The sequence below is a fragment of the Barbatula barbatula genome, assembly GCF_947034865.1.
Source record: "Barbatula barbatula genome assembly, chromosome: 4".
Taxonomy (NCBI): domain Eukaryota; kingdom Metazoa; phylum Chordata; class Actinopteri; order Cypriniformes; family Nemacheilidae; genus Barbatula; species Barbatula barbatula.
Window position 1 is genome coordinate 1,246,197 of NC_136768.1, and position 14,902 is coordinate 1,261,098.

At 39.3% G+C, this 14,902-nt stretch overlaps 1 protein-coding gene across 1 annotated transcript in view; it reads right to left on the reverse strand.

The window, feature by feature from the left end:
• grm8a (glutamate receptor, metabotropic 8a) overlaps nt 1-14,902 on the reverse strand; it is a gene marked incomplete at both ends in the record, with an annotated part of 94,401 nt that overhangs the window by 20,298 nt on the left and 59,201 nt on the right. The window contains 3 exons of the mRNA XM_079455040.1: nt 7,046-7,183; nt 8,116-8,270; nt 9,419-9,554. Of these exons, the coding sequence (XP_079311166.1) occupies nt 7,046-7,183; nt 8,116-8,270; nt 9,419-9,554 (429 nt within the window). The remainder of the gene's footprint in view (nt 1-7,045; nt 7,184-8,115; nt 8,271-9,418; nt 9,555-14,902) is intronic.

The following is a 14,902-nucleotide window of genomic DNA, read 5'->3' on the forward strand; positions in this document are numbered from 1 at the left end:
TAAATTCCCTCCCTCCCGTCAAAGAGCTCCTCGCTGTCTCCCGGCGTTACTCTAGTGGACCACATCTAGTGTTCAACAAAACTCTATACTGTAACTGAAAGCATGACGCCAAGGAGTTTTATTATTATTACAGATTTTGAAAAAAAAGAGAAAATGGAAATAATACAGCATTTTTAAAATTCAATTTCATATACACAACAGGAAAGCACATACTGTAAATATGTCATTGCATTACACCCCACATAAATAAATACCATAGTTTACTATAGCAATCTATAATAAATTTAAAAAACAATAGTAAATACTTAAGTATACAACAGCGTTTACTATTGTAAGTGTCTTTACTGACGTAAATACTGTATATTAAATACTATAGCATGTACAGTATAATACAGTATTTTTTTAAATCTGGGAGCAATGGACATAAGATTTTTCTTGTCCTGTATTTGCAATTATGTTGTCAACTGTATTACATTTTTGATATTTAATTGAATTGTTTTAATTTTTGTGACTTGCTTATATTCTTGACAGGTTTCGTGATGGTCTTTCGTCTCCAGCAGATCAACGGTATCATGTAAAAACACACAGGTGCGAAGTGAACGGTGAATGTGAAGAGGTTCAAATAAATCTGTCTCCGTGATGAAAATGTAATAATTGTCTGGCATCCAACTTTGCTTTTCTGTCATTCTGAATGACGCCTCTGTGTGCCTGGACTGAAACAATAATCTCTCTTCTATATATGCTAATGAGATACCCTGGATATATAACACATGCTTGGAAAAACATCAACACCTGCCAACAGGACTTACATTAATGTTTTAATCCTTATAAATATAATTATACTTTCTGACCCGTTATCTGGAACATTCTATTCTACAGGTGCCATTTGCGTCCATCGTTTAAGAAAAAAAATGATGAAAAGATCATATGAGTTGTGTGTTAATATAAAATAAAAAACTAAATCAGGGTTAGAAGTTAACAGAAGTTAAAAAATATGTAGTAATTCAGTAAAAAGCTTTTGATTTCAGATTTTTCTGAAGTAAAGATATGAACTCTGGGTCTAACAGTGTTGGAATCCTGTTTGTCGACCGGCAGCACATTTCTTAACCCATCACTACAGTTTCTCCAAGCTAATGGGATTTCTGCACTTAAAAATGAGACTGCCGCTCATGTGGTCCAGACCCAATGCCCTCTTTCGCTAACCATTGCAGACCGTGCACGGTGTAGCCGGTCGTTTGAAACAAGCTCTGATTTATTTGAGGAAAGTCGAAACACGTCCTGACAACAGTCTTTTATTTTTAACCATTCTCCCCCATGTAATTTTCAGCGGGTGAGTGATTCTGTAAGCAGCCCGACCTGCCAAGGAAAGAGACAGAGCGCTACGTGTCACAAGAGACGGCTCTTATTGTTGGTGATAAGACGAAGCGTGAAATCACATTAAGACTTGCTACTGAGATTCTGCCACCTTTGTACCCTCTGGGGGTTGCGGAGATACGCCCGACCCGGACGGTGAGAACACCTGAGCTTCTGACAACGGGACAAAGATTCGATTCGACCCGACTGCAAAATGAGCAGCCAGATGTGTCATCTCTCTCCAGAACCATCAGAGGAGATCTGGGTAATGTGCTTTATTTGGTCCCCCGTCCCGACTTTTAATTCTGATTCACTCGAGGTAATAAAAGAGGATTTTAAAAAGTTGTCAAGAGGGAACAGGGAAGTATATTTTCATTATAAATCCTTCATGAACTTAAACCCATTCATCCAATGTAATGCTTTCATTTGTAAAAACATCAAGGAGAACAGAGGGGCAGATGTGAAATAATAAGAATGAGCATACAGTAAATCACATGCAGACAGGTGAAAAATCAGTAAGGGTCTCGTGACTTACATTATGTGGTTCATCACCCTATTAAACGCAGCTGTCAGGAACATGAATAAGAATTAATGACTTATACCTGCGCAGAATTCTTAAAACAAAATGGAAATAAACAGCAAGAGTGCATCTTCAGTTCATCCACTAAAGAATGAACAAGACCTCCTTAAAAAGCATTTCTCATCGTGAAAACCCATACAGATCTGTTGAGATTCTTTGCACATCAAGGCAATGTGACACAATTGGCCAGAATTGCTTCAAATCTACACCAGAAATCCCTTCTGCCCACCTGGGTTGCCAAGCTAAATCAGGTCAAACACAGGGAGACTTCACAAAATTTGGTTTTGAATGTTCATCTCTATGAGAGAAATTGGCCGACAGAGAAAACTAGAGAACAGCGGGCGGGTTTGATTTGATAGAGAGATGCTCGAGCGTTCAGCGAGCGTCACGGGGGGTGAAAATGCCAACTGGAAGGTCAAAGGGTCTTATAACAAAAGAAACCTCATCATTCTCGTGCTACACCGGGTTGTGTTTTTTTAAATCATTTAAGGCGTGAAACTCCAAACACCTCCTGCTGCCTTCGATCCCTTTAACTCCATTAGACCCCTTGAGATGTCTGACAGAAGTGGCACACTTATGATCCTGAAGATCAAACCTCTCAGACGTCTGATAATGAACCGAGAGTTCGCTGCCAAAATAAGACAAACTTCCATTGCTGTAATAATGTCACGATGTACTCGCACAACATCCGCCTTTCTCTTCGCAGTCTTATATCAGTAATAAAACAGCAGTAAAGCACATAATTGCACTTGCATTAAACTATCAACTCATCCCGAGGCGCTGAAGAGACGCTTCCCTTTTCTTCTGATTCAGAAGAACTCGCTCACATTCATATCAAAAGTTTTCACTCTAAAAAGTGTGACAGGACCTGTCGCAGAAACACACGGAGTCAGATCACTGCATTACATCGAGCCCAAACCTAAGTGTCACAAAAACTTATCACTTAGTAGAAAAGTAGAAATAAGATTATAGAAGTTCACGTTAGAGTTCGACTCTTTAAGTGACACGAGCTGCAGGCACACATTCAACACATTAAACATCATCTTTATATTCCACTCCTGTAGTAATCACCCGAAAATGTCAAACTCAATGTCTAAATGTGCCTCAATTATTTAACACAAAATCTAAGCAAGTGAAACTAATTTGATGGCAAAATAGAAACAGCAATTTTTGTAATGTAACATTATATTTAATCTATAGATTGTTATATAACATAGATAGTAGATACATGAGAAGACAAAATAGATTTAAAATTATATATAATAAAATCATTTTAATGATATAAATATTTTGTTATAATGTATTCATTTATTTATAATTTGTTTTTATGTTTCCTAACTTCTATATAATTCTCAATTCTCCCAGGGAGTAACCACCAGACCACACCCTAGCAACCACTGAAAACACCTTAGCAACAGCAAAGAAATGTACTAGTTGCAACCTGATTTTCTTTGAAAAATATAAAATATATTTGATATCAACAGAGGAATAAAGTAAGTGCAGGTGCACAACATCTGCATGACAACTATCAGTCAAACACAAACTTACAGACAAAGCAACACAAAAACTCCCTCTACGCACAGTTCAAACCCTTTAAAAATCTTTTTCAGATGTGGAAATCTTCACGATAAAACATGTGAAGGCACGGACAAGCGATGGCTCTTAAGAACAGCACAATTTTCTCACTGCCAGGTGTCAACCAGAACGCATTTCCAGCACATTAAAGGGCATTTTTACAAGCGTTTGTTTCTTTTATGCCTTCCTCAAAAAGACGGCAGTCGACCACAGTCCTGTCACGAAAACCATCCTGCACTTCTAGACACTTCAGCCAGGTGGAATTGTCTTTTCAAATATTTATAGAGTAATTCCCGTCGACGGCAGCTTCTAACATCGCTGTTAGGCTATCTGGGGATGACTGATCTTTCCATAGCACACACATCAGATACGACAACCGGGTAATAGAAGATACCAGCGTAACCGAACTGCCGTTGTCTAATGAAGCCATCGATTGCTAGCATCAATACCTCTAATGACAGAAAACACTGATCCAGACGGCGAGACGCATGGCCCGTCTGTAATGAAGTTACGGATAACGTCTTGTTAGGTCAATAAGTGAGTAAACACGGGCTGTTAGTCGCAGCATCCCAATCATTTCCGAACGACGCCCGGGCGAACGCGAACACGTGTCAAGAGCATCCCATCTCAGCAGCCTGTTAATGAGAAGTGGGCGGGGTCACGACCTTTGCATCATCAACACGGAAAACAATCTGCCGCTGCGGAATCGATGGAGAGCAGGCGTCACGGCGACAAGGATCACGGCGGCGATGTAATTAAAGCGAGCTGATTGCTTGTGAAGAGGATCTGGCTCTCGAGAGGATACAGAAGTGAGGACTATCAGGAAATATATTCAAAGTAGTGACACTATATGCATGCCAGGGAAAACAGAGAGCAAATATCACAGCCAGACGTGCTTCAGAACATAAACAGCTGTCTGCCACGACATTATTGGCCCACCACCTCCAAAGTTTAAAGACATATTTATTCTTTCTTGTGCCATCAGTTATTCCAATCGGTCTGTATCGGAAACGTCCTCACAATACGCCTTCTGTCCATGATATGAGACAAGGTTTTGAAATCCAGCTCATTGTGTGTGTGGACAACATGCAAAATCTGAAGTTTGTAGAATATAATCTAAGAATTGACAGAAGTGCGATCATTAGACATCAGTGTGTGTGTGTGCTGGTCTGAGAGTGAGGACAGCCGAATGTGTTTGAACACACACGCTTGTGTAGGAAACAGACTGCTGAGATGTCCGGTGTGTTTGTGAAAGCCATCGGTGCGATGCTCACACCTCAGATTAATGTGTGTGACGCTGCCATAGTTATTTTCAAGCACATTCTGCCAGACGGACCAGAGACATGTTCAAAATTGAAACCGAACGCGCACACACACACACACACACACACACAAGCACGCAAACACAAAATGTCATTGCTTTGATTTTGCTCTTACTTAGATCAGGAGATTTGATGGAGTTCTCAGTTGTGTTTCTCAGATATTTCTCTTAAAATTGCTTAGAAGAATTAAAAGTGAATGAAATTAAAGTGTAATTGTTCAGTTGTATGTGTAAAACCAATGTCGATTCTATAGGTAAATAATCTGGATTTGAGTCAATTTGATGAGAAATGTTTAAGGTCATATTGAGATCTTCAATAATATAGACTTTCGATTGCAGACGAGTCAAATCCGATCTCAGTTTGTTGACATCTCTTCTCAAACTCTAATGACAGACACATTTGGGAGATTTCTGACTCTTTCCTCGGGAGAAGTGACTCGAGGATTTGCAATCTCATTGATATCTAAGAGAAATAATAATGGACTTCTTGGACCAAACAACACTCAGCTAGTAAAACTATTTATATCCACAGTTTTTTGGGCAGTAAATTGGATGTGGAGCAGATTGATGGAGCTGGAGGGGTTGTTGGCAGTCTGTGGCTGTTTTATGACATATGGACATGTTTGTCATGGACTGAGTGCCATTATTGTCTTGGCATTGACAACCATATAAGTTACATGATGCACACACACTTGTACTTCAGGACTGAGTCAAGGATTCCTTTATGAACGGCAATAAAGAAATAAAACCTTTAATGCACTGTAAGCTACACTGTACACAAGCGTTCACTAAACACAGAAAAGTAAAAGTATTCTCCTATAGTTAAGCCCAACAGTTCATGACACATTTAAGCAGATGGTTGCATTATCTGAACTCAGACCCAAGGTCTGATAACCAGCAGTCACGCTCGCCGTTGAGCAATGATGCATTCAGTCTCTCTCTCTCTCTCTCTCTCTCTCTCTCTCTCTCTCTCTCTCTCTCTCTCTCTCTCTCTCTCTCTCTCTCTCTCTCTCTCTCTCTCTCTCTCTCTCTCTCTCTCTCTCTCTCTCTCTCTCTCTCTCTCTCTCTCTCTCTCTCTCTCTCTCTCTCTCTCTCTCTCTCTCTCTCTCTCTCTCTCTCTCTCTCTCTAGCACAGAGTGCGTCATGCACCGTGTTGCCCCCAAATTAGCTTAATGACTCACAAAACACACAGAGCTTCCTCTTCATCCAACACGCTCGTGTGTGTGCGTGTGTGTGTGCAGACAGCTCCAGGTTCCCACCAGATTGCTTCCCTGTTGTTGTTCTCACATTCCCCCGGCATACTGTATCACAGCTAGACATCCACCAATATAGTGTTTTTGCACCAACAATACTAATATAGATCATTTAATGTTAAATCGACTGATAAATTATGTGCATTAACTATTTTGAATTTCTTTCATTTAGATTTTTGAGACAGAATTGCTTGAAGAACAATAAACAATATGCATTCATATATTGCAATATGCATTTGTAAGAAACCTTTGGTTGAATGGTTCTTTGTGGAACCAAAAATGGTTCTTCAATGGCATCTCTGTGAATACCTTTATTTTTAAGAGTGTACTTCAGCATTGGTGTTTTTAATGCAGTGTGAAAGACTATAGAGTGTTATTGCTCACCACACGAGGACAAGAGAAAAAAAACAGGTGTAATGAAGTCAGACACTGGAAACAATCTAAATGTCACCCATGCGTCTGTCCTAAAGCTTACGGGGGACACCGATTGTTTGCATTGATCGCCTGAGCCGGGGAATCGGACAGACTAACGGAAACATACATTCAGACAACTGAATTGTGAAAACTTTATTCGGTTGTTGAATTTCAGTTCAGTTTGAATTGTGGTTGCAAACAGGACGCCAAATTCAACATAAATTTAGGAAAGAAGACATCAATTAAAAATCTAAATGAGCTTTATACGTGACATTTCGTATAATGATTAATGTATGAACTAAACATGAATCGTACATCCAAAGAAATTGTATAACATTCTTCGTTTTTCAAAAAAATATATTTTGTGTTTTATGTTGAATTTCTTTGAATGACAACTTCTCATTTCAATTCAACACACTGAGGCCAATGCAACAAACGTATCTTCTCCCCACCCACACCACAAGGATCTGGCAAACCCATTATACATTCGTCATCTTCTGAACTAAAAATCTTTTAGAGATGTGTATATGAAAGTATGACATCTCTCACCAGTGCACTTTTTAAGACTTCCCGGACGCTTGCCGTGCATCCCCAGCTTGCAGACGAAGTTTTCCTCCCAGAATTCGGCGAACCACACGTTTCTTCTGTTGTTGGACAGCGAGCGGCTTCGGAAGTAGCGATCGAACGCTGAAAGAAGAGGAAAAGAGATGAATATCTGACAGAATGTCACAAATTTGCGACGGTGAAGTGTCGGAGCGTGTGCGTGTCCTCAACGGCATTCCTGTGCGTCTGTCTGTATCGAATCCATCTCCCCATAGACACAATTACACACTGTGTTCTGACAAAAGTGCACTAATTGGTGGGTTTATTCCCGAGCCGTTGCCTGCGGAGCTGAGAGCTGATGGCTGAGGGACAGAGATGTGATTACAGGAGTGCACATGAACACCAGAAAGAACTCAGCAGCCGGCCGATCTACGGAGGCCAGATTGAGCGTCCAACCACAATGATTAATGTTAATAAATATCTCTACAAAAATTACAATGCAGGATGTGTTTGAAAAAATCTTTAAAAAAAATCAACTCTGTAAAACGGGTGTTACTATAAATCGGGTGCTCCGCTGGAATGCCCCAGTTCACTTAAGAAACTTTCAGTCAATAGTTCTTCAAATGTAATTTTTTATATTGTCTGTTAAACATTTTTTCCAATTCAAAAAACTCGTTAACGAATTTCTTTTTTACTAAAAACAACAACAATTAGTATTATTAGTATTGCTAGTAAAAAAAGAAAGGTTCCTCCTTTTAATAATAATACTTTAATTCATTAAATATATTCTACTAATAGTAATGAATATTATTGTTATTATTATTATTTATAGTAAGCATCGCTAAAACAGCAATACAAATATTTAAAGATATCAAATATCTTTAGATTAACATGTTTTTTATTGCGTTAGTTATTTGGCTCAAATCAAAATAAACCAACTGCAGTTTGATGATATTAGTTGGACGGCGCGATAAGAAAAAACTGTTGAAAAGTTCAGGTTTAACGTCAGATAATTTTGTTCGTAACATCTACAAAGTACTCATGTCAGTAAAGGTGTGATTGTTATTGTTACAAACCCTCGACCGTGGCTCTTTTGGGCAGGATGGTGATGGCTCCTTCTGCCACTCTCTCCTGCTGGATGACCGGTGAGATCTTGGAGCCCCAGCTGTCAGAGCCCACCCATAGGAAATTACCCGTCTGATTGTTCCTCTTGGCCGCATCCAAGACTCGTCTGCAGATGTAAAGAACGATCAGCTTCAAAAACACCAAACCCACAAGCACATCAATCTCTCACGGCTGAACACTGAGCAGCATCTTATCTGTTGACGGAACAGAGTTCAGATAAATGCACATCAAGGGCTGTTGCCATCTGTAACCGACTGACTAATATTCAAATAGAGACTTATATCTTTTCCTCACATCTCAATCACAGTTTATATCTCATTGTATTATATAATCTATATCGTTTATATTTACACAGCGTGACTAGATAAAAAGCTTCCGGTCAATAAGCTCAACTTTTACAACCCATGAGTTTTCTGAGTGAAAATCCCTTCGGTGTGAAGTCAGATTAGTATTTGTCCGTGAGGCTTTTAAGAAAATACAGTTCACCTCGGCAGCTGTTATTTCATCAAGCATATGTGTTGATGGCAGGAATCCTAACAAGCTCATTCCGTGTATCCAAGCCAAATCTCAGCACACAGCATCACTTCGGGGACTGAGTTACAGAAACGACTCTCTGTCGGAGTGGACCGGTGCTGAGGAAATTCCCGCCCCTATGGGCACGAAACACTTAACGTCATGTGCAGTGGCATTTTTAATTGCTTTTTGTACTTTAGGTGCAGTAACGATGGAGAACGTACACGTGGCAACCGAGATAAAGACAGGAAATGAGTGAAGGCTTCTGGGATGTACTGCGGGCGAGATGTTAATGATAATGAACGTGTGTTTCAGTTTCCCTTCTGTCTCACTGTCCATGTGGATTTTGGGCTATGTACCCCACACAGTATGCAATATTTCTGGTTTATCAAAATGTGCAGCACACTGTACAGAATACTGCATCCCAGAATGCAATGCACTCCACTTGACCTTTCATTTTCAATGGGACAGATCACCTGTCAGTATCTTTCTCTCTCTTTCCCTTTGCTGTTCTTTTGTTGGAGAAAATGTCTGAGAAACCTACTGTACACACGTAACTATATATTTATGTATGTATATTCATTTTTTGCATTATATAAAGTGTTTATCACTCTATCACTCACACTTCATTGGTCTCTCTCTCTCTCTCTTCTGCAGGCGCTGATAACAGACACGACTCAGTTTAAGATCTCTCTTCTCTGAGAACGTTTAGTCTGCGAATGCGTTTACATAAAAGAATACCTGATATCATCCTCGTTTGCAAACATGATCACGGCTCGAGCGCTTGGGGTCTCCAGGAGGCGTCGGATTATCTTGTCGAATTCCCCAAGCCTCGGCTCCCGGGGGATCTTCAGAGACTGAGCAATACACACCCCACCTAAACACAGACACACAATTTAATACATTAAGATAGATATAAAACCACTCACAATTGAGATTTGCAAAAGATTTTCACTGTAAAAAAAGCATTCTCTCATTTGTACGGATGTATTTATTTTTAATAAAGCATCCAAAGATCTTTTAAACATGAAGTAACGTTGCATTAAGTATATTTATTCTACACCCGCCTGCCAAGCAGTTCTTGTTTTCTTGTATAAAGCAAAAACCTCAAAAAAGAAATATCTGCCAGCGATGTTAGATTAATAATTTCGATTCAAGATATATTCACATAAAACACATTCCCCATTTCACTTGAACCGTTCATTTGATTGTTTTATGATGTTTTTTATATTTTAACTGCCAAGCAAGATCAAAATATATATTTGTGTGTTGTTATTGCTTGGAATACAAATACCTCACTTAGTCAAATACTCAGAAATATCAGAGTTGTCTGAACAAGGTATATCGCTGGTATTTGTTGGTTTTGTTTTTTGCCATATATCATTATTATCAGTAACCCTTTTGTTTCTCACAGGTTATGCAAATATCTAATCAATAAAAAGTATACAAAATTATTTGTCAGAGACTAAATTAAAGTCAAAGTATCAACCGATTTGATTCACAAGCATCTTGTATAAGCCGTTAATCTCCTCTTCTGTCCACATCACTTTATCAAAAGTAACAAGGCAGATGTACAACATTCAGGTCTTGATGGACCATCTTTCATATTTAATGTAAGTTGTAATGTGTAAGTGGCCACTGCACTGAGAGCTCTATTATAACATTAGCGTCACGCATGAGGATGAATGATGGACTTTCTCCTGGATGTAATCTCTTCCCGTTTCAATCCATGTAATGAACGTTGACATTTTCCTCGGTTAGCTGTGTCGCCGCATGCTAAACCAATGGTGTTCTTCATACATTCTGTCACAAAGACAAACACTCATTAGCTGTAATTAATGCCCCGTTCAAGGGTAATCAGCAATCTGTTGCCCTCGTGCCCTTCACCCATCTCTCTCTCTCTCTCTGTGTGCGCTTATCTGTGAGAATATGCAGGATGAAGTTTGCAACCAAATTAACAGCAATTCCAGAAGATAAAACATGAATTTTGTTAAACCATGTTAAAGAGTCACAGTGTTTACTGTGTGTGACAGGTAATAACCGTCACATACTATAGTAAAATGTTACGCTCTTGTGAGGTTTTGCCAGGCTACAAGCGATTTATAATTTAAAGTAGATCAACTACAGTGAAACTAATGTAATCTTCTTAAAAAGTAATAATTCGAAGTTGGATGTGGGAATGTCCGAGTTAAAATGTCTCACTTCCGACCTCAAAGTGTTCCATATATCATGCCACACTAAAAAGCCGTAAATTTAACGAAAAGTTTTTACGTTACACATTCGTAAACTTAGCTTCGTGGTATAATGCATCTTGGACATGAGGTTGGGGTTGCAACATGTTACCGAGTAAAAACTGTAAAACTAAAAGGTTTTGGGTTTGACATAAAGCAGCTCCCGCTGCTGTTGAAAAATACTGAATCGTCATAGACAGACATGAGTCACTCCACAATTCATATGCATGAACCATGATGTTAAAATATACACTGTTTATTTTCAGCTGTGAAATCCCGACTAAAGGAGAAGAAAAGCACAGTCAGCCATCCACTCGAAGACTGGTTTACTCTAATTGTGTAAGAGAGCTTCAGCCTTTCTTTGGGCTTGTGTGATGTAGCATGACAATAAAATGATCCGTCCTGTATTAGACGCAGAGCACTTGTGCATCCCTCTTCATCTCTAATGATTTGATTTTCAATGCTTTATGAATCATGAACGATCTAATTGAGTCCAACCTCGCGTATCCCTCTTCAGACACGCGCACGGACTGAATAATGCCATCATTTATTTCAGGCTCTTAAAAGTGCTTCACACTGGATAATTAACTTTCCATTTGGTTTCGGGAACAAAACGATGATTTAACTTATGCGAGACAAAAAAAATGCTTGATTCTCTTAGGAATGTTTTCACACTTACCACAGATTTACTATAGCCTTAACCACAGTTACACCATGGTGTATGTAGTAAAACTATGGTAATAAAATGGTAATCAACCTACTGTACAAAAGAAACATGGTAACACTTTTGCAATAGTAATAAAATGGAAACTTCACCTAACGAAAGCTTGAGGCAAGACAAACATAGGTACTGTTTGGTGTGTTGAATGTTTTTGAAAGCATTTGGGCATTGGGCATTATAAGCACATTTTCAGCCCCCTGCTTTCCGTTGCGCTCCAGCGAGAAAACATCTACACCTGCTTAATGGATTTCTAACCTTCACTAAAGACGGCAGTTAACAGCCAAGAGCACAAACAGACAGACCGGCCGGGTTCATTCAATGTTTGATATTTCACACGGAAGTATTGTTTCCCGATGGTATTGACCTCCCCCGCTCTCAGCACGAAACGATTTGCTCGTCAGTTCCTGCGAGCATCAAATGCAAGAGCCTTTTTCACCCATGAAAAGAGCATGCGAACGGGTTTATTCAACGCATCGCCACATCTCCGCCCACGCACGCATCACAAAGGTGCTCCAATCCAACCCGCATCCACCCACATGCGTGTGCCTGGTGCCACGCGTTTCACACCTCACACTCCCTTTCAGAACATCCATCAATTTTAAAGTCATTTGGATATAAAGTCACATCATTAAGGCAAGACTTGACTAAGTTTCGATTGGAACCAAAGTTTGGTTTCTGAACTGCGTCATTGGTGCTCATAGAGCTCGCGTACAAACAGCATCTGTTAAGAACGGTAACTAGGCAACCGTTCAGGTGAAGATGACAGCATCACAGCATCTTTGTGTTTACTATACATTTACATTTACATTTAGTCATTTAGCAGACGCTTTTATCCAAAGCGACTTACAGATGAGGAAACATTGGAAGCAATTATAACAACATAGGCAACGAAAATACATAAGTGCATCAAACTAGTCCATTAAAGCCTAGCACAGTATAAAAGCTAAGAATAGTGAGGTTATTATTCTTTTTTTTTTTTTTTTTTTTTTAAGAAGGAAAGGGAAGAGAATTAGGAAAAACTCAATCAGCAACGTGTTGACGGAAGAGATGCGTTTTTAGGTGTTTTTTAAAGATGGCAACCGAGTCTGCTGATCTTGTAGCAGCAGGTAGATCATTCCACCAATGTGGAACAGATCCAGTGAAGGTACGGGAGAGTGACTTTTTTCCTTTTTGGGATGGTACCACTAGTCGTTGTTCCTTTGCAGACCGCAGTGATCTGGCAGGAACATAGATCTGCATTAGCAAGTGGAGATACGATGGTGCAGATCCGGTGTTGGTCTTGTAGGCCAGGAGCAAAGCCTTGAACTTTATGCGGGCGGCAACAGGGAGCCAGTGTAACCTGATGAAGAGCGGAGTTACATGCGCTCTCTTCGGTTCATTGAAGACCACTCTTGCCGCCGCATTCTGGATAAAACTTCACACACTAACACCTGTGTTTGACTGCTGTGAATGATTGTGCGAGATGTAATGAACAGGAGCCGCTCGCTGAAGGCCGTTTCTGCAGATACAAGCAGCAATTAAGAAACATGTTTAACTTTGATGAATAAATAATATCAATAGCTACTGTAGTTTCATCTAAGCAAATGAGTTTGCATTGCATTCATACAATTTGCAATTAATTGTACTAGAACTTACGGGAACTATGTATCCCAAAATGCATTTCAATCCGCATGACGTCTCTAGACGTCAAACAGATCGACAGCTGAAGTTATTGTGAGGATCTTTGGAAATTTTGGAAGTGAAAACTTTCTTTTCCAGGTATCTGTACCCTATGCAAGTGTTTTTACTTTGAACTGAACTACATTATAACGCATATATCATATGTTTTACTCCACTGCATTGTATAAATACATTTTTAAAAGTTTTTACCTTTTATAGAGTACTTAAGTACATTTAAAAAATGTAGGACTTTCCCATTTTTTAAAGTAAAAACAGAAAGTAGTAGAATTTAATGTACTTTAATATTAAAAGGTAAAAAAAACATTTATTAATGAAGTAGTGGAGTGATAGATGATGTAGTTAAGTGATTTTTTCCAAAGTAAAAACCATTAAATATGAATATAATATAAAAAATATTACATATAGATATTTGTAAGAAATATACACTTTGATGTTACATTTAAACGCTGCAAACACGTCGATGCATCCGCCATCTTGTTATAGTCAACATTTAAGTTGCTGTTGTCACTCACAGTACAAACCAAAGAGTTTTCTAAAATCTACAACATTCCTGAAGAAATGAAGAAAATTTAAGTTGCTTTAGCAAATGCCTTCGTCTTGTTAATAATTCAAAAATTATTGGTATTTTGCACGTAACAGCACGTAACATATGATATGCATAACTATGACTCGCTCTTGACTGTTCCAATATGGCGGACGGTTTCAAAATGAAACGTTTAGTTGTGTTTTTAGGCCAAAAGCACTGTAAATGGTCATGTTTGACTCTCTGACGTTACACATGTGGCAGAACGCCTCAGGAAACATTGCAGGACGATTACGCTCGTGCTCTCTGGTCCACTTCTAATTGAATTCTCTGGCTGGATTTTGGCCATTTAGCGATGTGACTTTCCAGCAAGCACACAGAACAGCAAGAGCTCCTGTGATTCTGAAACCAAGATGAGATAATACTGATGTGCAGCATTAAGCGATTCGCCCGCAAGAGTGTCACGAGCGATCAATGACATGGATCGATCGGCTTCAGCCTTTTAAGGAGTGACACTGGAAACTGTAATGTGAGGAGTGATGAGGAGTGGATTCTTGGTCACTGGTCTGAAGGTCAAGTCTCTCCCCCAAAACCATGAAATAAATCCTTTTTTATCTGCAATCTCTTTGTCTGGAGCGTTTTGCTCACTTAGCTGTGAGTCGGCGGCATTTGGTTTGTCTGACAGACATCTTCAAGCCGACCTGCGAGGACAGGTGGAAACCTGCCTGCAAAAAGCTTAAGAAAAGACAAAACTAAGCTTCTAGTGGTGACATTTTAGATTTAGAAGCACACAGTCAATTGTCATCAATTGTCAAAAGAGATGATTTCACTAATGCACGGCAACTGACATCAGAAAATCTTTTCAACCGCTTGTAAAAACAAACATTTAGCGTTTACAATACTGCCAAACAACGAAGGTGTATGGAGCAAGATATTGCAGCTAAACCTGTATTAAAGGTCAAGTGTGTCATTTCTGCACCATGAGCTAAACCAAACTAAATTACAAAAGTAATGATGCTGTAATAACTCACAGTCAGGGTCAGAAATTAACCAGGCCTCTGGGGCAAGTA